Consider the following 19,028-nt stretch of genomic DNA (forward strand, 5'->3'; position numbering starts at 1 on the left):
AAGGCCCAAGAAAGAGGCCCTCCGTGTATAATATAATAAAGGCCCAACAAGAGCGCTCTGATTTGATGATGTTATTTGGCTGTTATTGTTGAATTGATGAGATAACTTGTCGTTTTCTGTACTTATCCACGTGTGGGAGTGTCATTATTTCATTCCAGTTCGTTGAGTTCCCACTAATATACCACTATACATACTTACATATAGTTACAATAATAAAAAAAGGAAGTATCGGGCTCGATCATCGGTAGGGTAGAGGGAGAAGCAGGTGATTAAAACCCATCATCGTGATTCGTGTCTCGGGGGAAGAGTGAAGCAAAGCAAAAAGCAGCATCTGGGGAGTGTGTGTGGTGCCATAAATATCATTACTCCTCCGTTACCCTCCAAATTTGTCGCTCTTCTCTTCTTTCCTCTCTTTTTTTTCTTCATCTCGACGATTCCAGCTCTCGCCGCGTATCATTTCTCTTCTCCAGGTGGTAGGTAATAAGGTCATCCATCATCTTCATCCTTTCCTGCTAGATCTGCCATTGCCTTTTTATTTGAATCCAACAATAATATCATGTTTCCCGATTTTACATTGCCATGTTTGTTTGGAAAAGCTTCGATCAGATCCGACGATCTCTCACTTTCTCATCATCTGTTTACGTCGTCACCTTTTTTTTTCTTCTTCTTCTTTAGATTCCTCCTACTAGCTCACGTCACCGTGATGTGTGCGCTTTGAATTTCAATTAAATTTGACTCTATCTAAGCTTAGCTAGGGATTTATGTGCAAGTATCGTTGGATTTCATACTTTACACTGCACTTTAATTAAGGAAGAAGGTTTCCTTAAGTTTATTATTAGTAATAATAATTTGCGACTCTGCTTTGCTTTCATTTCACATTGAGCATCCAATTTAATTTGAACAGTATCCCATGAGTGAGTTTTTTTTTATTTCCTTCTATAATAAGCCTTCTATGGCGTTGCTGCATGTTGTGACACTGAACTTTGATGTGCGCAGTATATAGCGTGGGGATGGATTCTGTTCGACGCACTTACACCATTATGCGTGGTCGTCACATTGACAAGCGCGTTCCTTCTAAAGATTTTCTCTCTTCTTTGGATAAAGCTGAAACTGCTGCAGGTTTCTTTTTTTAAATCTGTTTTACTCTCATCTTTTGTTGCCTCTGCTCTTATTGTTCTTTTTTTTTTTACATAGATCCATGTTTGTAGAGCTTTCTATTTAAGATCCATGTTTTTTTTATATATTTCCACTCCAGTACGTCTGCCTACTGGCACGGGAAAAGACAATGGCAATCCTTCCTGGAAGCGATCTCTGCCTCACGTGCTCGTTGCATCACTCACTTCGCTTTTATTCGGCTATCATCTCGGGTCTCCTCCTTGTTACCTCTCTTCTCCTTTTTTTTTATCATTTTGTGCATAAAACAGAACAAACATGGAAATTTCCCTTCTGTGCTGCTAGGCTGTTATCGTTTTTTTTTTCTTTCTATTTTAAGCTTAGTTAACAGGCTTATGCATTGTTCTTATTCAAACATTCAATATCATTTTATCTCAAAATTTTGCTTTCTTTTCTGGACGCAGGGTTGTTAATGAAACTCTCGAAAGCATATCAATTGACCTTGGCTTTAGTGGGAACACCATCGCTGAAGGTACTTACCTACTCAACAAGACAAATTTTTATCCTGTCTATCCTGATCATTCCAAAAACCTTTTTTTTTTTCTGATGGATGAAGGTCTTGTGGTTAGCACGTGTTTAGGCGGCGCCTTTATTGGATCTCTGTTCAGTGGGTTGGTCACCGATGGTGTTGGCCGCCGAAGAGCTTTCCAGTTGAGCGCTTTACCTATGATTGTTGGAGCTTCCGTGAGGTATTTTTTTTCTTTCTTCAAGTTAAGTTTTGGTTTAGGGCCTTTAGGTTGTTCAATATGCAGAACTAGATACTCTTTAAGTGTGTTTAGTGTACGATTCTTATTCTATGGTAATTTTTTTTGTTCAATGTCCATGTGGTCACTTGAACATCTCAGACTCGAATCATCGCCTGCTGGTATATTATTGTGGTCTAGGCTAGTCATTATGCACTTTGATTGATCTCATAGTGATTTCCTGCTTGGATGTTTATAGCCCGACTATTGGCTACTCATTTGAATATTTTTGGTTTCAAGTCATTGCCGTGGTGATTTTTCACTTATCCCAAAGGTGTACGCACTAGTTAGGTTTAGTATATCCATCCTGTTTCTCTTTTAGTCATAGTCCACGTACAAAATCAGGAGATATGTGTGCTTACAAGTGTATTTTTGCAGCGCATCAACTGAGAGTCTTGAGGGCATGCTCCTGGGCAGGTTTTTGGTCGGAATTGGGATGGGCATAGGTCCTTCTGTTACGGCTCTCTATGTCACTGAGGTACTTGACATATACTTTGAAGTCTTCCTTTTCTGCACTTGTTTTGATAAGATTGCTACATGAACTCTCTTCCTCACTCTTGATGTGAATATGACTTGACGTACTATGTGTTCATCCTTTTCTACTGATGCGATTCATATCAGATCTTTTTTTTTTTGTCAAAAGATGTTTAGGGTCAATGTAGATAGATGTATGTTTCAGACGTAAAAAGACATGAACTTGGACCATTAACATGCAGAAGTTCATTGACGCACATAACATTCATTGTTATAAAGGATTAAGGGATTCATTCTTCAAAGCTTTATTTGCATTACTTGATTAAGCTAATTTGAAAAAGAAGGTTCTAGGAACATAAGTATCACTAACTCGCTTTATTCATACATTTTACATTCTTACTTAGAGCAAGACTCACAATTTCTCTTTGCAGGTGTCACCTGCTTATGTGAGAGGTACATATGGGAGTTCTACCCAAATTGCGACATGTATTGGACTTCTAGGTTCGCTGTATGCTGGAATCCCGGCAAAAGATAACTTGGGCTGGTAAGATAACCTTAAATAACCTATATGGCCTGTTACAACCAATGCTTTAAACTTGTACCTAAAACTGGTTTGTGTGAGAGAAATTTATGGCATGTTTGATCGCAGAAGTTATTCCAAACCCACCTATCTGCAATATGAATCTTTAGTATCTACTTGAAATGCTGCAACTCTATAGGAATCCCCTCATCTTTTGCTGCATATTCATTAGTGGATATGCTTTGCAGGGAAAGGAATCCTGAAGTTTCTAAGCTACTAGCAGATCTCATGCTTTGGTCTACTTGGTCGATGGTCAACTTGGCTAAATTACCAGCTAAATAGGTTTCTCTTTCTTGATTGTTTTAGGTGGCGTATATGTTTTTGGATATCCATAGTCCCAGCTGCAGTGCTTGCTGTGTTCATGGAACTCTGCGTGGAAAGTCCTCAGTGGCTTTTTAAGGTTACTTTCTCATTTTAACCCGCATAGCTCTTAAAGACGTTTTCATAAACCATTTCGTCTGTTGATTCTCTTTCTCTTTACTTAACCGCAGAGAGGAAGGGCAGCTGAAGCTGAAGCTGTGTTTGAGAAGCTATTGGGAGGGGCATACGTCAAAGCTGCTATGGCAGAGTTGATGAAGTCGGATAGGGGAGATGACGCAGATTCAGCCAAATTGTCGGAGTTGCTTTTTGGGCGCAGTTTTAGAGGTATGTGTGATCTTTAACCAACAAGATTTGTGACAACGTGTGGCATTAGTTTGACGTCAAATATCCCGGAAATATTAGATTTAGATTTTGATTCCCATTGAGCCTAAACGGGTGATGAAATGAGATTGGGGTTAAACTTGACCGCCAAAGAGTTGAATCATCTGCGCGGAAGGTATGTTAGCCCACTAAACCGGATTCGTAGCCCAAAAAAAAAAGTAAATGTCATTTTGCCAAAAACATATGGTAGCTTCTTAATTTCATTCATTTTTACGTTTTAATTTTCTCCGTTTGCAGTGGTTTTCATTGGATCTACCCTTTTTGCTTTACAACAGTTGTCTGGGATAAACGCTGTGTTCTATTTCTCATCAACTGTCTTCAAGAAAGCTGGTGTACCTTCAGCCTCTGCAAACATATGTGTAGGAGTCTGCAACCTCTTAGGTAATGAAATGCAAATTTTGTTTGTACATTCTACTATGACGAAATGCAGTCTTCCTCCATTATTTTCTCAGTATATGAGGTCTGAATACAAACGCGACATTAGGAACAGTAAACTGATCATGTTTTTCAAGTGAACAACCTTCTTAATGCAAACATGATTATTAAGAAAAGTGCCGAAAACTTTTCTTTCAGCATATTGAAATTTGTCAAGTGAAATGATGATCTGTATCTAAAACGAATGTGGGCATCATTTATGCTCTTTTACAGGTTCAACTGTGGCAGTGGTTTTGATGGATAAACTGGGGAGAAAAGTGTTGCTTATTGGGAGTTTTGCGGGCATGGTAATTTTTGAGAGAGAAAAGCGCTATATGAATCAAACTTTACGTAGCTGATACCATGTATGTAGATATAAATGTGTATTATCTTTAACAGGCAGTATCGCTGGGTCTCCAAGCAATGGCATATACTTCGCTTTCATCACCCTTTGGAACCTTGTTTCTCTCGGTTGGAGGAATGCTATTGTAAGCTTCCTATAACAACTACGGTAGTGGAAAGGGGGGGGGACTGTTTTCTGATAAATTTGGGGTGTGATGACGTAAATGCAGGTTTGTGTTGTCATTTGCAACTGGAGCGGGTCCTGTTCCAAGTCTTCTCCTGTCTGAGATATGCCCTGGTCGTCTTCGGGCAACAGCGTTGGCTATTTGTCTTGCTGTTCACTGGGTATGGCTTTTTCCTTTGTGGACTTATTAAGGAAATTGATAATGTTGAAATAATAACCTTGGAGGATGACACGAAACAACAGGTTATAAACTTCTTTGTGGGGCTGCTGTTTCTGAGAATGCTGGAGCAACTAGGTTCGGTGCTTCTTAATGCAATCTTTGGTTTCTTCTGTGTGGTGGCGGTTATCTTTGTGCAGAAGAACGTGATTGAGACTAAAGGAAAGAGCCTCCAAGAGATAGAAATCAGTCTGCTATCTTCCACCCAGTGATCTCTTTATACCGGGACTTTTATTATTTCTGGCACTCTTATTTTTCCTGGAGTTACTTACACAAGTAAAACATGTACTACTAATATGGAAGTAGGAGTTAGTGGTAAGTAGGCACAACAACATGTAAGAAATGGATATTATTCAAGTATAGCCAACGTTTCAACAGATTTTGTAATAAGAAAAGACCCAAGTTCAATAATGCTAGGTTTGAATCCATGTACAGAAATGCACCTATCTAAACTTCTTTCTTGCATCACATGCATGATGTTCCCTTATTGTATAGTCTGTAAACACCTATCAGATTCTTCTCTGCTTGCGGCTGAATGCCTCGGCTTTTTTACACTTCTAGTAACTTGCATCTGCTTGCTCTTCTACACTTGGTGGCATGACTCAACAATTACTCACTTCCATTCATTTGCCACTTGAAACACCTTCCCGTTGTATGGCAACCACAGGCTCGTTACATCTAAGACACCGGAACGATGCTGCTGAAGCGCAGCGGGTCCTTATGCAGTAGTAACAGTACCTGCGACAAGTCATTCTTTTAGGCCTAAGTAACAATTATAGCATATACTCTGAATTCTTCACCCATCTACAATAACATCACTTCTGTCTTGTCTACCTTTATATGGATTGTAACTCGGGAAGACGTATGTAGAGGTACAAACAAAAATATCATACCTGTGCTGGCAAGGCAGAGCAATAAACGGAATTGCAGGATCCACTTGGCAAATAGGGCAATTCACTGTATCCTCTTTACTGCTTGAGGACTTGTCCTTGGCAAATGGACTAAGAATATTCTTAACAGCTGAAGAGTTGAGCAGCGGAAGAAGTAACAAAAGCATTTCCTGAATAAAACCAAAATAATTTTAAGCTGAAGGCCAAACAGAACCAGGATATCACATCCAAGAAAACATTTTTGATAGCAGGCAAGACAAATACTCATCAACTGAGCCAATAAGTCTAAAAAGAACGTTTTGACATATTGAAAGACCTGAACGAGAAAGACGCAACAAATACATTGTTTTAAACATAGACAAGATATTTGGACTCCCAAGAAACGGTTCACAGGATCTACCTAGTTTAGATTCCAAATATGGACACAAAATGTTGTCAGCTTTAACAGCTTCAGTTTGAGCAGCAAAAGGATTTCTTGGAAAAGCAACATAAATCTAAGCGGACAGATACTATCAGTCAAAAAAATATGTTAGGGACCAGTGAGAATCAACAAAAGGCCAAGGATGATACTCAGAACTGATAAGGTTACCAAACTTCTAAATTGATTTAGGCATATGTACGCAACACACAGAAGAAGACCTTACCGAAAATTCATTCCACACAAGTTGGCGGTTCATGTACTCGAAGCTGACAGATCGATTCATATGAGGACTCCTATAGACAAGCCTAGCTTTTAAAGCTTTTTCAATGAGGTTCCTATACCTGGGGATCAAAAATGAAAAAAGAAGTGTAACAGATGTAAGAAGAATCATCAAGATGTTTCCCTGTCTGATCTTTGGTTCTGGTTTCAATCTTTCAATGTGAAGTTAGAAGTGAATAAAAATGTGTTGTCCAGAAATTTCTAGTAAATGCAATACAATTGTTTGTCCTAGCAGTTAGTAACACATTAGCTGATTCTTGGTGCATCTAAGTAAGGAAAAGTGTCAGATATCAATAGGTCATATATTCAAGCTAAATGCATTGTTGTTGTGTGCTTTTTTTTTTTTTTTCTATCTATCAGGATGTATGTAGAAAAAGTGAACGAGTCCATGTACCAAGTAGTTGTACCTTCCGGTATAAAGAAAAGACAATAGGTTAAGAAAAGAAGCAGCTTTGTAGATGCCTTCGATATGTTGTATGACGGTCCAAAGTCGCCTTGCCAATGGTCTCTACAAGAGAGAAAGAATAAACCATCTTTATGAGGAGCGAGAGTAACTTGATGGCGTGAGGACGAGGAAGACACGTACCTGCTCAGAATCACCCCATCTACGGAAAGCAGAAAAGGACTGCAAACGGGAGAAGAGATACTGACCACCAACAGAGGCAACACAATACAAAATCTTTTGAGGAGCAGTAAGGCCGGGTCCTTCAAGTCCTGTTCTGACTAAACCGAATTGTTGGGCAGCTACACGTTCATCTCTGTATCGAAGGTTCATGAGAGCATTACCGGGAGTGGGTTTGTCAACCCAAATAGAGAATCTCCAAATGAGAAACTCAAGGAAAGCATCAAGTTCTGGTTCGTATTGAAAGAGCATTCCTGGCTAATGCCAAAGAAAAAGCTAATAAAAAAGAAGAAGAAGAAGGAAGAGCTGTGTCTGTCTGTGTGTGGAATTAAAATAAATAATACCTTCATCAAAGTGAAAACCTTAACCAACTGTTCCTTCAACATGGCTGACATTTCAACATCTAGTCGTGCAGCGTCAAACTGATTCACTCTAGAGATTGCTACCGGTATAACTGACTGCCGCCATTAAAACAAACAAAAAAGAAAGAAAAATAAACCACCACAGAAAAGAATGAAGCAAAATCTACCGAGACGAGACACAGAATCCAAACCCAAGAAGAGCATTACCCGGTGGGAAGCGTGAAGAGACTGCGATTGGGGAAGCAATCGTTGATAAGACCGGATCCAATCATCGTCTCGAGGCGGCGTCATCGCCGCGGTGTTGCTGAGGCTAAGGGTGGATTGTAATTCCGGGACACAGCCAAAGTTCCCTTTATCGAATGCCCCGACGAGGGTGTTACCGTCTTTTCATATCTAAGCTGTGTTTTTTTTTTTTTTTTTTATAATAAAGAACTAAATTATGAATCATATAATTTGATAAGGGGGGCATGTATGATTATGAATCATATACTTTTTGGGTATTATTGTGTCTTTGTCTTCTAATTCTAAACCGTTTACGCCAAAGTCCGTCCGTTTGTCAAGCACGCTTATGCTTTCGAGTCTAATGGTGTCGTAGTGGGTTAAGATTAGCTCATCTATGTTTTACGCAAGCAAGCCTTCTTGACCTTCGTTCGGATCAGTAACAAATGTACTGATGAAGTGATGTAGTGACTTGGTAACCGTAAAAACAGAATAAAGTGGCAAGTTTGCAAAAAAACAAATCCGCAAAGAAATAAGGAATTCGAAGAGGATACGAATACCCCATGGATTAGTTACCCCAAAGACTATCAACTTTAATTCTTCTAATCAAAACTTAAATCCGAAACCAAAGTATCTCACGGAGGAGAATTGTGCAGAGAGAGCCATACATCACATCGCATTCTCTATATTCTCTCTATATTCTTACTCTCTGTTCCATTTCCTAAACCTTTAGAATTCAACATCTGAGTGGCGGCCACCTGAGCTGCCAAGTCAAGCTCCCCTAACCTCCGGAGTCCCTTGCTCAGAACCTCCGCTACGTACTCGTCCGCCTCCCACGATCCAGACCCCCACCCGCTCTCTCTCATCATCGCGTATATCCTCACCGCCGATTCCTTCCTCTCCGCTCCCACGACCGCCCTAATCAGCTTGGCTAGTGCCTTGTCGCTTTGGTAACCGCCTTCAATTCCCTCAATTTCTCCGATGATACGGTCTATCTCTTCCAACTCCCTGTTCCTCGAGAGAGCGTTGACGACGTCTGCGTAGAGAACGAGGTCGACGGGAGGGTACTCAGAACGGAGTGTGGAGAGAACGTGGACAGCGAGTGTGCAGTGGTCCTGGCGGAGAAGCTCACGGAGGACGGAGAGGAGGTCAGATTTTAGGAGACGCCGGAGAGGAGGGAGGCTAAGGGAGAGGGAGCCGTTGCGGTGGGCTCGCTTTAGTGACTGTATCGATTGGATGGCTTCGGAGCTCAGGATCCGACCTTTGAGAAGAGGTCCGCGGTTGTCTCGGGGGCCGCATCTGATCCAAGCCACTCCACTCCTAGGAACGACGCTGCTAGTGCTAAGGCTTAGGCTAAGACTCGGTGGTCGAGACAGGCTGAGAGAAAGCGCCATCCACTCACTCCTTTCCAATCTACTCCTCCCCTTAGCGAGCGATGAGTGATCCTCTCTTTCACTGGGCAAGCCCATATAAATTTACATGAGGCCCATACTAATATTAATATTTTTACTAAAGGCCCATAACATGTACAATAACCCTTATCAATTTACAAAAGTCCGTATCAATTTAAACGGCCCATATCAATAATTAAAACGACAGATGTACTAATAATAATGCTGCTAATTTGATTGTTTTGTCTGAAAGAGCGAGAGTAAAAATCTAAAGAGAACATAGATAATAATAATAAATAGGAACTATATAATATATCGTGAAGGTTCGATGAATGAAAATACAAAATACCAAAAAAAAAAAAGTAAACATGAATCAAAATCAAATTAGGAGAAGATGATAGATAGACATAGACCACAATTTGACTAAAGCGAAATAAAACAAGAAGTAGCTATGATGGGCAGCAGAAAAAGGAAAGCATGAAAGGAAGGCAGCGCGGAGGCCGAGGGAGAGGGAAAGGCAGAGAGAGGCGGCATGGATGGAGGCATGGAAGCAGTGCCGGCGTGATCATGATGGTGGTGGATATGCATGACTTCGACGATGAGACGCTGGCCGCTGGTGCAGTGCTCGTTGGAGCCGCTGATGAAGTAGAAGAGACCAGGACGATCAAGGTCGAGTGTGCTGTTCCCATTGTCAAAGGCAGTAATAGGATCACTGCTGTTGCAGTGGTAGAAACCCCATTTGTCCACCTCCATCACCGAGTCCTTGTCGTACACAAACGCTGCATATGCATAAATAGAGAGGAGTCGTGCATTAGAAACAAAACGATTGGAATTTGAGAGATCAGAATAATTAAATGACAAGAAGGTGGAAATAGGTAGCTATCATCTTACAGAGTGAATCACCGATGTGGAAGCGGTTGCTGCTCGCCCAGTGGCTGTAAACCGCTGTATCATTTGGGAGTGGGACTCTCCAACCGAAATCGTCTCCAACCTTGAAAACCCTAGGACCATCCGCCGCCATGCCCACCGACAACACCACGGCACAAATGCACAGCATTATTAGATTAGTATAAGTCGTCGACCGTGGAGATCTCATCATCATCATCATATATCTTTTATCAAAAAGCAAAAACAATAGTAAATAGTATGTTTGCGAGGAATGAACTCTTTAGCTGCTTTGCTTTAAGTGTTTGATGAGGGTCTGCTTTATTTATATAAACGAAGGAGCGAAGTGGCGGTTGAGGTCTCCCCCACTCACAGAGTCGCGCGAGTCGTGGATGTGAAGTGTAACGGTTTCTTTATTTCCTTCGTGCAGGTCATGGTGGTCCCCCCTCATTAATGACGTGGACCAATCAGCTTCTTCTTAGCGATATTCTCTCAAAACGCTGCGTTTCGACTCTCCCCCTGCCCTGTGGCTCAGGCTGTGCTGTGCTGTGCCTATCTTCGGTTCCTATCGCGATTCGCGTTGACGAATTGAATTGAATTGAGTGATACTATAGTAATGGCGGCGGCGAAGCATACATCGACGGACTTGTTCAATCTGAAACCCAACATCTGGAAGAAGAAGAAGCAGCCTGATCGGGGTTCGGTTTCTTGCTCTCTGGGCAGCTCTGGTGATCGGAAAAGGAAGCTTCCGATTCTCCTCTTCGACGTCATGGACACCATCGTCCGTGACCCCTTTTACCACGACGTTCCTCCCTTCTTCGGGTGAATCTCTCAATTCCTCTTTTTCTTTCTAATTCCCATTCGATTTCTAATTCCTGATCCCAAAAAAAAAACTGTCTTTTTATATTCAGAATGCCGATGAAGGAACTACTCGAGTGCAAGCACCCAATGGCTTGGATCGATTTTGAAAAGGGTTTGATTGATGAGGTTCCATTCATCTCCCACTCTGATTCATCATCATATCTTTTGACTTTTTTTTTTTTTTGAAAAGGGTTTGATTGATGAGGTTCCACTCTGTTGACTTTTTTTTTTTTCTGGTTTGGTTTGGTTTAGGAGGAGCTTGCAAGAAACTTCTTTATAGATGGGAGACACTTTGATATGGAAGGTGATGAGTGAGATTGATGTTTTGATTTTAGGATAAAGATTGGGTTTCCTTTACTGCTTTGGTTGGTATTAGATTAGATTCTTCTTGCCATCCGTTTTTTCAGGGCTTAAGGATTGTATGAGGTCAGGATACTCTTACTTAGATGGTATGCAAGAGCTTCTTCAGAATTTGTCAGCTCACAACTTCGAGATTCATGCTTTCACCAACTATCCCATCTGGTACAACATGATCGAAGACAAGTTAAAGCTTTCAGCCTACTTATCATGGACCTTTTGTTCCTGTAATGCTGGTACAACAACACACTTGTTTTCTCTTTGCCTTTTACTACTTACTGTTTGTTGTTCACATCAAAATACAACTCCCTACTTCTTCCAGGTAAGAGAAAGCCTGATCCAGAGTTTTATCTCGAGGTTGTGCGACATCTCGGAGTTGAACCTTCCCACTGTATATTCATCGATGACAGGTTAGCTTGATATTGTTTGTATGTTGTAACCTCTGTCGTCGTCTGTGGTTGGTTATATCTAGAGAAACCCTTTTTTTGATCCGAGGGAGTGTCTGATACGCAGGCCAGCCAACGTCAAGTGTGCAATTGAGATAGGGATGGGTGGATTATGTTTTGAGAATGCAGTTTCGCTCGCTAAGGATCTCACACATCTAGGGATCAACGTCTCTGTACCCAGAGTATGATTCCATGTAAATTGTAATCTTTTATTGCATAATCTTTTATATGACTTCAGAGAATTATAAACTCAAAAGAAAAAAAAAATACATTGTTTTGGGATGCAAGTTAAGAGAGAGAGTCTTTGTTGGATTTATATAAAGCAACAAGAATAGAGAGAGTGAGTCCCATGAGACTAAGTAGTAGCGGAGAGCAGTATGACAGTAAAAAAGGAAGCAGATGCGAGGAAGATGAAGGAGAGGAAGACTAAGAGGATGGAGAGGGCGACGTGATTGCAGAAAGAAGAAAGGGTCTTGCAGAAGTCAGGGAGAGGGGTGTGCCTGATTCCGGTTTTGTTGAGGTTGGTAACTCCAGAACCGGCTGATGCAGCGCTCATCATCAAATAACCAAAGAGCTGCACACACACACACACACGGTAAAATCTATGGGTTATACTTTACACACAATCAGAAGAAAAGCTAGTGGGGAAGGGAAGACGAGGGACCTGATCGAAGGTGAAGCAAAGCCAAGCTTGGAAGCGGGAGGGTATGATGGGAGATCCGGTGAGGAGCCTGTAAACACCGAAACAGAGCTGGAACAGGGAGTAGAGAATGGTCGCTGTGCATGCCCCAACCACATACCTTCACACCAAACGAGATGAATGAATTAGCACTACCTAGCTATAATAATATATCATCTCAAATTTGAAAAGACGGGCACACAATAATGTCATGTTGTATTGTTCTTGTTGTTGTTTGGTTCACGAATGTATGTGTTTTTTTGTTCACCGGAATTTCTGTTATCTGAACACGCACGTTTTGTTCTTTTGCTGCTTTCTGCTTTCGATTTGGGAAGTCAAGGTAAAGAAGAATCTTATTCGCATGCAGTCTATCCCTAAATAATGTTCGTAAAAAGAAGAGGAAGAAGAAGAAGAAGACTGACTGGTAGGAGGGAGAGAAAGACCAGTTGGATGAAAGAGTGAGCTTGAACCCGTAGATGTCTGCCACTCCCTCCTCATTTGCGGTCAGCATCACCGCCATGGCCGTGGCTGAGGCAGCCAAGCAGCCTCCCCTGAGAGCCACCTGTACTACCTCCTTAATTCTCCTCGTCCTCTTCTTTGCCACCACCTCTTCCCCATCTCCATTTCTACTCATTCGGACCCTTTTCTACTTTTTGTTTTGTTTTGTTTTGTTTTCTGCCTTTATTTTATTTGAATTTTTATAAAACTCACACACAAACTGACTCCTTCATTCTTTCTACCACAACAAACAAGTAGTACTCCTTTTTCTCATCCACCATTTCCGTGTTGCAATGCTTCTTCTCTCTCATTCAACTGATCTACTCTATTTATTTGGGATTTGTACATCTTACATGAGTCAGGTACAATTAGCGTGCCTCACGTTCTCAACTAATTATTAAGACGCAACCAAATTTGAATGCGCTATGTATTTACTTCTCATATATTTTTTGACTTCGACACGACGACATCGATAGATACGTGTGTATGTGGACGATAGGTTAGCACTTAATTGCTTATGAGATTTTTGAGATGGTTAGTGTTTTTTATAACGTAGGGTGCCACAACAACTGAGAGAAGAGAAATTTGAGCAATCGCAAATTAAACTTAATTTCAAATAAACTATACAGAAAATGTATTTGGTCCCGTGGCCTTTGTGTTTGAAAAAAACGAAAAAAACACACACATACATATATATATATATATATATATATATATATATGAATGAATTAATTATAAGTTACACTTGACCAGGATCAGGACAAAATCAGCTTTATTAATTAGGGTAGTATATATGAGTCTTTAGATATCAGCTTGCTATAGGGGCTAAATTATACATTGAGATATTTAGACAAATTAATTAAGGTCCCTGGTGATCGCAGGAATACAGCTTGAAGTACGGGAAATGGCGGGCTTTTTCTGAAGAGTGGGTTTATGGCTAATAGACTGACCCCTCGTGCTTCTCCGGAGCATGTCTTTCATGGCATCAGCTTGGTAGAGGGCAGGATATTCCCTTCCGAGCTTGTTGAACCTGAGGCAGGCGCTCATGTGCTCCTTCAAGGCCCCTTCAAGCCCATTCTCATCCCTTTTCTCCCTCTCCTCCTTCACCGCCTCTGAGCAGAGACCGCATATCCACTTCCCAAAGAACTTCTCCCTCACCCTCTCTATGTACTCCATCGTGCACTCCTCCCTCATCCCGCAGCACTCGCACTTTGCCTTCTCCACCTCCACTATCGTCCCGAGTCCTTTCTCTTCTTCTCTGTGGAAATTCAACGATATGTCTGACAGGGTCCTATGTACTGACCCTTTCGCTAGCTTTGGTGGCGGCGGCGGCGGCTTCTCTAAGCTTCCGCTCACGCTCTTCCTTCTCCCGTTTGGTGCCATCCAATCTTCTAATATTTCTGTTATCTAGAGCATCTGCTCTAAGTTTTGGTATTTATAAGCGGTGCGGTCAGGTTAATATATTCATTTGTGTGGTCAGCATTGCCATCACACGTACGTGCTCATGCAATAGCGACCTCTTTATTTACTTTTTCTCAACAACACTAATTAATGAAGCCACCAATTCACGTGCTACAGTGCAACTGGCAACTAGCCTTTTCTAGTTAAAGTATACTATGCATATATGCATATAGCTCTCTATATTGAGTTCATATATGGGATCTAAATAGGGATAAACACATTATTAATTTATACACATATGTTGTATTTGAGCCAAAAGTGAAGATACAAAGTTGCAAACAATTAAGTACCAGAAGCAAGCGCTCAAGAATTGTGTGGAGGTAGGTAAAAGGAACTATATGGATCCCCAAGACAATGATAGGTCACGTGTGTGTGAGTTTTGTTTAACCACACATAAAAGAGAAGAACGACATGGACTTGAGGGAGACCACTCATAATGAAGTTAACAGTTGAAACTTGTAAATATTATCAATCCCAACAACAAAAATAGAAAGAAAAGAAAAAAGATACGGGTTGTTTTCAACTCACTTTTTGCGATACCTTGGAAAGTGGGAGGATGCTCACGTGCATACATATCTTGTATATTATACGTAGTTAATTCCAAAGAAGTCTATATTTTCTATTATTGTTGTTTACATTGCATGCGTTATCAATTATACTAACATACATACAACCAGGTCTCACCCTGGCCTTCGATCATCGAGATATCGATAAGGAATTGCAAAACACCATCTCAGCCAAAAAGACCCAAAAACACTTTGAATGATTTAAATAAGGATTTGCTGTTTTTTTTTCTTCTTTTCTTTGGGATATAAATAGGGATAAACACTTGAGTGACACTCGAGAAATCGTTTAAAAATCTTGATTTTATTTGGTTTTTGTTAAGTTTACATGATCTAGGTTGAACTTTTTTGGTAAAATCTAAACATTCCATTTTAAATGATATACATCCCTATATGGGAAAATAATAATCCGCCCGTGCATAGTTAGGCTTGAAGGTAGAATACTTTGAAGGTGGTAATGTGCTCGCACCACCTAATCTCGGGTCACCTAAAGTAATACTATTGATTAAAGTAGTGAAGTGGACTGGGGCAGGAATTAGTAACCGAATGAATAACAAAGTTACATAACATTGATACCACGGAAAAAAAATGTTACAAAACAGGGTGGAGAAGGGTGAAGGGTCCAATATCATTATCTGGATATAGATAGTGGGCTTTTAAATTGAATGAGTAGGCCATGCATTACAGGGTAAAAGGCCAAGAGGAGCTGGGCACTTGTTTTTAGTTTCCAAAGAAAAATAAAAATAAAAAAAGCAACGACAAGTACGATATATATATGATCAAGAAAGTAAGAAAGGGAAGAGGAGTGTGAGAAAGAGAGCAAAGAGGAGCTGTTGGGCGAAGGAAATGGTCATCTTCTTCTTCTTATTGGCAATTCCTGTGCTGTTGATGCTGCGGTGGAGAGTGTTACTAGTGTAGAGAAAGGATAGAGAAATGAGAAAGTGATGATCATGATGATGAAGATCCGATGATTTGTAAAGAAGGGGCCTCCCAACAACACCTTTGAATTTGCCGGTCCAGCCTTCATCTCCGAGCGTTACAACCACCGCATCGGGACGAGGGGAGAAGGAGACCCAACCTCTCTTGGAATAGAGGTGGAACTCTGCATGGCAGAAGTTGAGACATAGAGAATGTCTTTCGTCATACCCTCTTATCAGCATCCTTATGGCTTCTTCCTTTGATTCGTGTTTGCTACTCTTAATATCATGCTTCTTCACGTAGCAAACACCTACCCCTTCTTCTTCTTCCTCTTCTTCGTCTTGGCTTCTTCCTCCTAGCTTTTCTCTCACCGCTTTCCCTATCCTCTCTGCCTCACCCATCAAGTCCCTGCAATATTAATATAGTAATTTATTCTTTTGAAGTGGTTCAAAAACTTAAAGAAATACTAGCAATTAATTTTAATTACCTCAAAAAATCTGAATGATCGTCTTTATAAAAAAGGAACTCCTCTGTCTCATCGTGGGAAATGAATTTGTCCATGGCGGCTTTCACCATAGCCTCAGGAACGCCGTGGTTAATGAGCTGAAAACAACCGAAGGTGGCGATGGCATCGGCGAGGAGGGTGGAGAGGGAGCCCAACCGGAGGAAATCGAAGGTGGGAGGGTTCACAAGGAATGTGTGCTTGGGGAAGACTTTATCGGGCAATACAAGATTTGGGACTCGCCCACACTTGTCCAGGAACTTCGAGAGGACGTCTTCGTTAGCCGTGAAGGAGGCCCTGCGGCTGGATGCTACGGGGGATGGAGGAGGAGCTCGGAAGTCAGGAGATGAAGCTCCCATTTCCGGGTTTTTTTTTTTTGGTCTTAATTAAATTACTTACATTATGCTTTAAATGTAGAAGCAGTAGATTGAAGGAAGGATCATTCATTGGAGAAAGAAAAAGAAAAGTTAGTTTTGTTAAACAAAGCAAGAGCATAATCATGAGATGCAATTGTCTGTGTTTGCTTTTTTTTTTTTTTTATGATCACATTCCAACTTTTCCCTTTTAACAAACTAGGTAATATCTCACGCATATGCGCGAGTTATTGTATTAGTTATGTTAATTTATTTTAGTTTATGTAATAATTATAAAACTATGAGAATTTTCTAAGAATATTTTTTTAATAAAGTTTTTTAAAATGGTATTTCTGAATAATAGTATTGAAAAAATTATATTTTGAAATTCTTCTTAAAATATGTATTTTTGAAATTCTGCTTAAAAAAGTAATAACATACATTATTAATTTATGTATATGATTTGAGAAATTGAATATAACTGTATTTCGACGGAAAAAAAGAAGAAGTTAGTTTTGATGAAGTACATCATTATAATGCTACTTAGTAAGTATGATTAAGAATACATTTATGATATACGGATTTGAAGAGAAAATATATATTATAATAAATTGTTTTCTTATTTCATTGCATTTATTTTTGAAAATAAGATACAAGTCCAATAACTTAGAGAAAATAAATGCAACGCTAGGATGTCAATTTTGAGAAAGAAGGGATATATAAGTTTCTAACACTTTTGGCAACAACATTTCCCAGGACATGCAAAAATTTTAAATCCAGCTTTAATACAATAGGTCTTACATCCAGTTTTATTACTAGAACCACACTTTCCAGTTTTAAATCCAGCTTTAATACAATAGTCCTTACATTCAACATATCCTGAGTATCACAAAGGTCAAAGAAATCATTGATCCGTGCATCTATACAAGTCCACATGTATATCAAACATAATCGAGATAAATATGTAGTAATCTTATATAACATTTCAATAAAAAGATAGTTATAATAGAAATTTTTAAATAGATGTCATAACAAAACATGGTCATTATAATATATATATATATATATATACAATTTATGAAGTGATAACTACTAATTTTCAAAATAACTAAATCAAACTTTAATATACCTGAAGCTAAAACATTGTGGCTAGACAACGAAACTTCAAGTATTATTACAAGGAAACAAGTCACCAAAATTTTTGTACTATCCATTTTCTTCTGTAAACTCTATTGAGGTATTCAAATGTTTTTGTTTTTTTTTCGGATCTTAGAGATTGACTCTATTTATATAAAGTTTTGTCTTTATTTTCTTTTAATTGATTTTCCATCTTTTTGTCTGATTTTTTTTTTTAGGAAAAAAGTTATAGAAATCTATGAATATGTAAACATTAACAGTTAATGATCATAAATGAGAACTTAAAATTTTAAAAAGCATCTAACACTTGTGAATATATATGGTTAAAGACAATTTGTTGGATACATTATCATTATGATAAATCAGCATCTTAGTTGAATATTAAATTTTTATTTCATAATTCATCAATGTTGATTTTTTTTGTCTATAATTAGGTATTAGCAGTATTTTTTTCTTTCATACCTGATATCTAATAAAGAAATTGGAAGGAAATTTACATCTGTAGAATCATTAACTTCTTTTTTTTTTTGTTAAAGATAAAATCATTAATCATTATGATATCTATGTATCATTAATAATACATTTTAATGATAATATAGATTTGTTAAAAAAGGTACTCATTGCTAGAGTTAGTTTTATGATATCACTAGAGGATACTCTGGGCTACGCCCGGTATGACTCTAACATTTCATTTTTGAGAATTAGTTAATTTTCATTTTTTTCTTGATCATGTGCTATATCATTCTAACAAAAAAATACAGTATGTGGTACTCTGTATTTGTGTATATTTTTTTTCATTTGCAATTAATATTAAAACTTTGTTAATATTAATATTCTTGGCCTAGGTAACAAAAAAGATTGTGCTTGAACTATCTCTTTAATATCCACAAGTTGTGTATAATATCCACAAGTTGTGGTCCAAACAACTCTTTGGACCACAACTAATGCATATTGGTTTCTGTATAATATTCAATCGTTTAAAAAGTAACCAAAGAGTTCAATATGAGATAAAATACAATTAATAGGTTAATCGAGGGTTGCAAAATATATATATGATAAGTGTCATTGATGTTCCGATAGCCGTGTAAAATACTATCGTTCTCTGGCATTAGCATAACTGAAATGCCACAAAACAATTTTAGATCCTAGGAAACAAACCTGAAGTTCCGACCTGTTCGGTAAACATCCCATTGATTTTAGCGGCTGAATTTTGTTTACAAAGAGAGATTGAATCTTTTACATTTCTTCTTCAAGAGCAGCACTCACCATACATACTCTTTTAGTGGAATTGATCATAAACAAAATGGAGTTCAACACACGCACCACCACTGCAAACGTAAGGGGATAATTATTTA

General features: G+C 39.2%; 8 protein-coding genes across 27 annotated transcripts; 2 read left to right on the top strand and 6 right to left on the bottom strand.

Moving 5' to 3' along the window:
* Positions 1–133: 133 nt before the first annotated feature.
* On the top strand, positions 134–5,240 carry LOC104714404 (putative plastidic glucose transporter 3). Of its 16 annotated transcripts, none has more exons than XR_015565839.1 (15): positions 179–477; positions 997–1,119; positions 1,256–1,367; positions 1,578–1,645; positions 1,730–1,862; positions 2,295–2,394; positions 2,822–2,934; positions 3,277–3,370; positions 3,462–3,615; positions 3,694–3,787; positions 3,910–4,053; positions 4,321–4,394; positions 4,486–4,574; positions 4,659–4,773; positions 4,856–5,240. XR_015565839.1 is itself a non-coding variant. In XM_010431755.3 (14 exons), the coding sequence occupies exons 2-14, from the start codon at positions 1,011–1,013 to the stop codon at positions 5,039–5,041; spliced, it is 1,491 nt and encodes a 496-aa protein (XP_010430057.2). In that variant the 5' UTR covers positions 134–477; positions 997–1,010; the 3' UTR covers positions 5,042–5,240. The 16 variants fall into 16 exon arrangements, 5 of the variants coding, with proteins under 5 accessions (XP_010430057.2, XP_010430060.2, XP_010430061.2 ...); XR_015565841.1 differs by having other exon boundaries at positions 181–477; positions 3,948–4,053; XR_015565842.1 differs by having other exon boundaries at positions 209–473.
* On the bottom strand, positions 5,164–8,015 carry LOC104714403 (peroxisome biogenesis protein 2). 2 transcript variants are annotated; one of them, XM_010431754.3, is made up of 7 exons: positions 7,611–8,015; positions 7,386–7,499; positions 7,006–7,299; positions 6,827–6,927; positions 6,364–6,481; positions 5,723–5,889; positions 5,164–5,567 (listed from the first exon to the last, which is right to left on the bottom strand). In XM_010431754.3, the coding sequence occupies exons 1-7, from the start codon at positions 7,692–7,694 to the stop codon at positions 5,453–5,455; spliced, it is 993 nt and encodes a 330-aa protein (XP_010430056.1). In that variant the 5' UTR covers positions 7,695–8,015; the 3' UTR covers positions 5,164–5,452. The 2 variants fall into 2 exon arrangements, with proteins under 2 accessions (XP_010430056.1, XP_087320580.1); XM_087464454.1 differs by having other exon boundaries at positions 7,006–7,295; positions 7,611–7,853.
* Positions 8,016–8,190: 175 nt separating this feature from the next.
* On the bottom strand, positions 8,191–9,369 carry LOC104714405 (protein THYLAKOID ASSEMBLY 8, chloroplastic-like). Of its 2 annotated transcripts, XM_087464455.1 has the most exons (2): positions 8,507–9,369; positions 8,191–8,452 (listed from the first exon to the last, which is right to left on the bottom strand). In XM_087464455.1, the coding sequence occupies exons 1-2, from the start codon at positions 9,089–9,091 to the stop codon at positions 8,306–8,308; spliced, it is 732 nt and encodes a 243-aa protein (XP_087320581.1). In that variant the 5' UTR covers positions 9,092–9,369; the 3' UTR covers positions 8,191–8,305. The 2 variants fall into 2 exon arrangements, with proteins under 2 accessions (XP_087320581.1, XP_010430062.1); XM_010431760.3 differs by having other exon boundaries at positions 8,191–9,369.
* On the bottom strand, positions 9,301–10,251 carry LOC104716002 (early nodulin-like protein 7). Its single transcript, XM_010433361.3, has 2 exons — positions 9,905–10,251; positions 9,301–9,792 (listed from the first exon to the last, which is right to left on the bottom strand). The coding sequence occupies exons 1-2, from the start codon at positions 10,119–10,121 to the stop codon at positions 9,437–9,439; spliced, it is 573 nt and encodes a 190-aa protein (XP_010431663.1). The 5' UTR covers positions 10,122–10,251; the 3' UTR covers positions 9,301–9,436.
* On the top strand, positions 10,226–12,545 carry LOC104714407 (flavin mononucleotide hydrolase 1, chloroplatic-like). 3 transcript variants are annotated; one of them, XM_010431762.3, is made up of 7 exons: positions 10,226–10,720; positions 10,810–10,885; positions 11,012–11,063; positions 11,167–11,352; positions 11,439–11,526; positions 11,630–11,744; positions 11,851–12,545. In XM_010431762.3, exons 1-7 carry the CDS (start codon positions 10,515–10,517, stop codon positions 11,881–11,883), a joined length of 756 nt encoding a protein of 251 aa, XP_010430064.1. In that variant the 5' UTR covers positions 10,226–10,514; the 3' UTR covers positions 11,884–12,545. The 3 variants fall into 3 exon arrangements, with proteins under 3 accessions (XP_010430064.1, XP_010430065.1, XP_087320582.1); XM_010431763.3 differs by lacking the exon at positions 11,851–12,545 and having other exon boundaries at positions 11,630–11,797; XM_087464456.1 differs by lacking the exons at positions 10,226–10,720; positions 10,810–10,885; positions 11,851–12,545 and adding an exon at positions 10,945–10,964 and having other exon boundaries at positions 11,630–11,797.
* On the bottom strand, positions 11,751–13,052 carry LOC104714406 (CASP-like protein ARALYDRAFT_316979). The gene is made up of 3 exons (XM_010431761.3): positions 12,664–13,052; positions 12,227–12,362; positions 11,751–12,136 (listed from the first exon to the last, which is right to left on the bottom strand). The coding sequence occupies exons 1-3, from the start codon at positions 12,873–12,875 to the stop codon at positions 11,918–11,920; spliced, it is 567 nt and encodes a 188-aa protein (XP_010430063.1). The 5' UTR covers positions 12,876–13,052; the 3' UTR covers positions 11,751–11,917.
* A 440-nt stretch (positions 13,053–13,492) lies between these two features.
* On the bottom strand, positions 13,493–14,182 carry LOC104714408 (uncharacterized). Its single transcript, XM_010431764.3, has one exon. The coding sequence runs from the start codon at positions 14,120–14,122 to the stop codon at positions 13,595–13,597; it is 528 nt and encodes a 175-aa protein (XP_010430066.1). The 5' UTR covers positions 14,123–14,182; the 3' UTR covers positions 13,493–13,594.
* Positions 14,183–15,367: 1,185 nt separating this feature from the next.
* On the bottom strand, positions 15,368–16,647 carry LOC104714409 (uncharacterized). Its single transcript, XM_010431765.2, has 2 exons — positions 16,169–16,647; positions 15,368–16,089 (listed from the first exon to the last, which is right to left on the bottom strand). Exons 1-2 carry the CDS (start codon positions 16,540–16,542, stop codon positions 15,543–15,545), a joined length of 921 nt encoding a protein of 306 aa, XP_010430067.2. The 5' UTR covers positions 16,543–16,647; the 3' UTR covers positions 15,368–15,542.
* Positions 16,648–19,028: the final 2,381 nt, after the last annotated feature.

This window comes from Camelina sativa, chromosome 9 (genome assembly GCF_030686135.1).
Source record: "Camelina sativa cultivar CO46 ecotype springtype chromosome 9, ASM3068613v1".
NCBI classification, from domain to species: Eukaryota; Viridiplantae; Streptophyta; class Magnoliopsida; order Brassicales; family Brassicaceae; genus Camelina; species Camelina sativa.

Coding starts and splice junctions, on each gene's coding strand:
- LOC104714404 (XM_087464453.1), top strand. CDS start 987: ATGTGCGCAGTATATAGCGTGGGGATGGATTCTGTTCGACGCACTTAC. Junction 1,368..1,577: donor TTATTCGGCTATCATCTCGG/GTCTCCTCCTTG, acceptor TTCTGGACGCAG/GGTTGTTAATGAAACTCTCG. Junction 4,774..4,855: donor TTTGTCTTGCTGTTCACTGG/GTATGGCTTTTT, acceptor ACGAAACAACAG/GTTATAAACTTCTTTGTGGG.
- LOC104714403 (XM_010431754.3), bottom strand. CDS start 7,694: ATGACGCCGCCTCGAGACGATGATTGGATCCGGTCTTATCAACGATTG. Junction 6,928..7,005: donor GATGGGGTGATTCTGAGCAG/GTACGTGTCTTC, acceptor TCTCTCTTGTAG/AGACCATTGGCAAGGCGACT. Junction 6,482..6,826: donor TCTTTTCTTTATACCGGAAG/GTACAACTACTT, acceptor TTTGATCCCCAG/GTATAGGAACCTCATTGAAA.
- LOC104714405 (XM_010431760.3), bottom strand. CDS start 9,091: ATGGGCTTGCCCAGTGAAAGAGAGGATCACTCATCGCTCGCTAAGGGG.
- LOC104716002 (XM_010433361.3), bottom strand. CDS start 10,121: ATGATGATGATGATGAGATCTCCACGGTCGACGACTTATACTAATCTA. Junction 9,793..9,904: donor CCACATCGGTGATTCACTCT/GTAAGATGATAG, acceptor ATGCATATGCAG/CGTTTGTGTACGACAAGGAC.
- LOC104714407 (XM_010431762.3), top strand. CDS start 10,515: ATGGCGGCGGCGAAGCATACATCGACGGACTTGTTCAATCTGAAACCC. Junction 10,886..11,011: donor AAAAGGGTTTGATTGATGAG/GTTCCATTCATC, acceptor GGTTTGGTTTAG/GAGGAGCTTGCAAGAAACTT. Junction 11,745..11,850: donor TCAACGTCTCTGTACCCAGA/GTATGATTCCAT, acceptor TTGGGATGCAAG/TTAAGAGAGAGAGTCTTTGT.
- LOC104714406 (XM_010431761.3), bottom strand. CDS start 12,875: ATGAGTAGAAATGGAGATGGGGAAGAGGTGGTGGCAAAGAAGAGGACG. Junction 12,363..12,663: donor TCTTTCTCTCCCTCCTACCA/GTCAGTCTTCTT, acceptor TTTGGTGTGAAG/GTATGTGGTTGGGGCATGCA. Junction 12,137..12,226: donor TTTGCTTCACCTTCGATCAG/GTCCCTCGTCTT, acceptor GTGTGTGTGCAG/CTCTTTGGTTATTTGATGAT.
- LOC104714408 (XM_010431764.3), bottom strand. CDS start 14,122: ATGGCACCAAACGGGAGAAGGAAGAGCGTGAGCGGAAGCTTAGAGAAG.
- LOC104714409 (XM_010431765.2), bottom strand. CDS start 16,542: ATGGGAGCTTCATCTCCTGACTTCCGAGCTCCTCCTCCATCCCCCGTA. Junction 16,090..16,168: donor GATCATTCAGATTTTTTGAG/GTAATTAAAATT, acceptor TTAATATTGCAG/GGACTTGATGGGTGAGGCAG.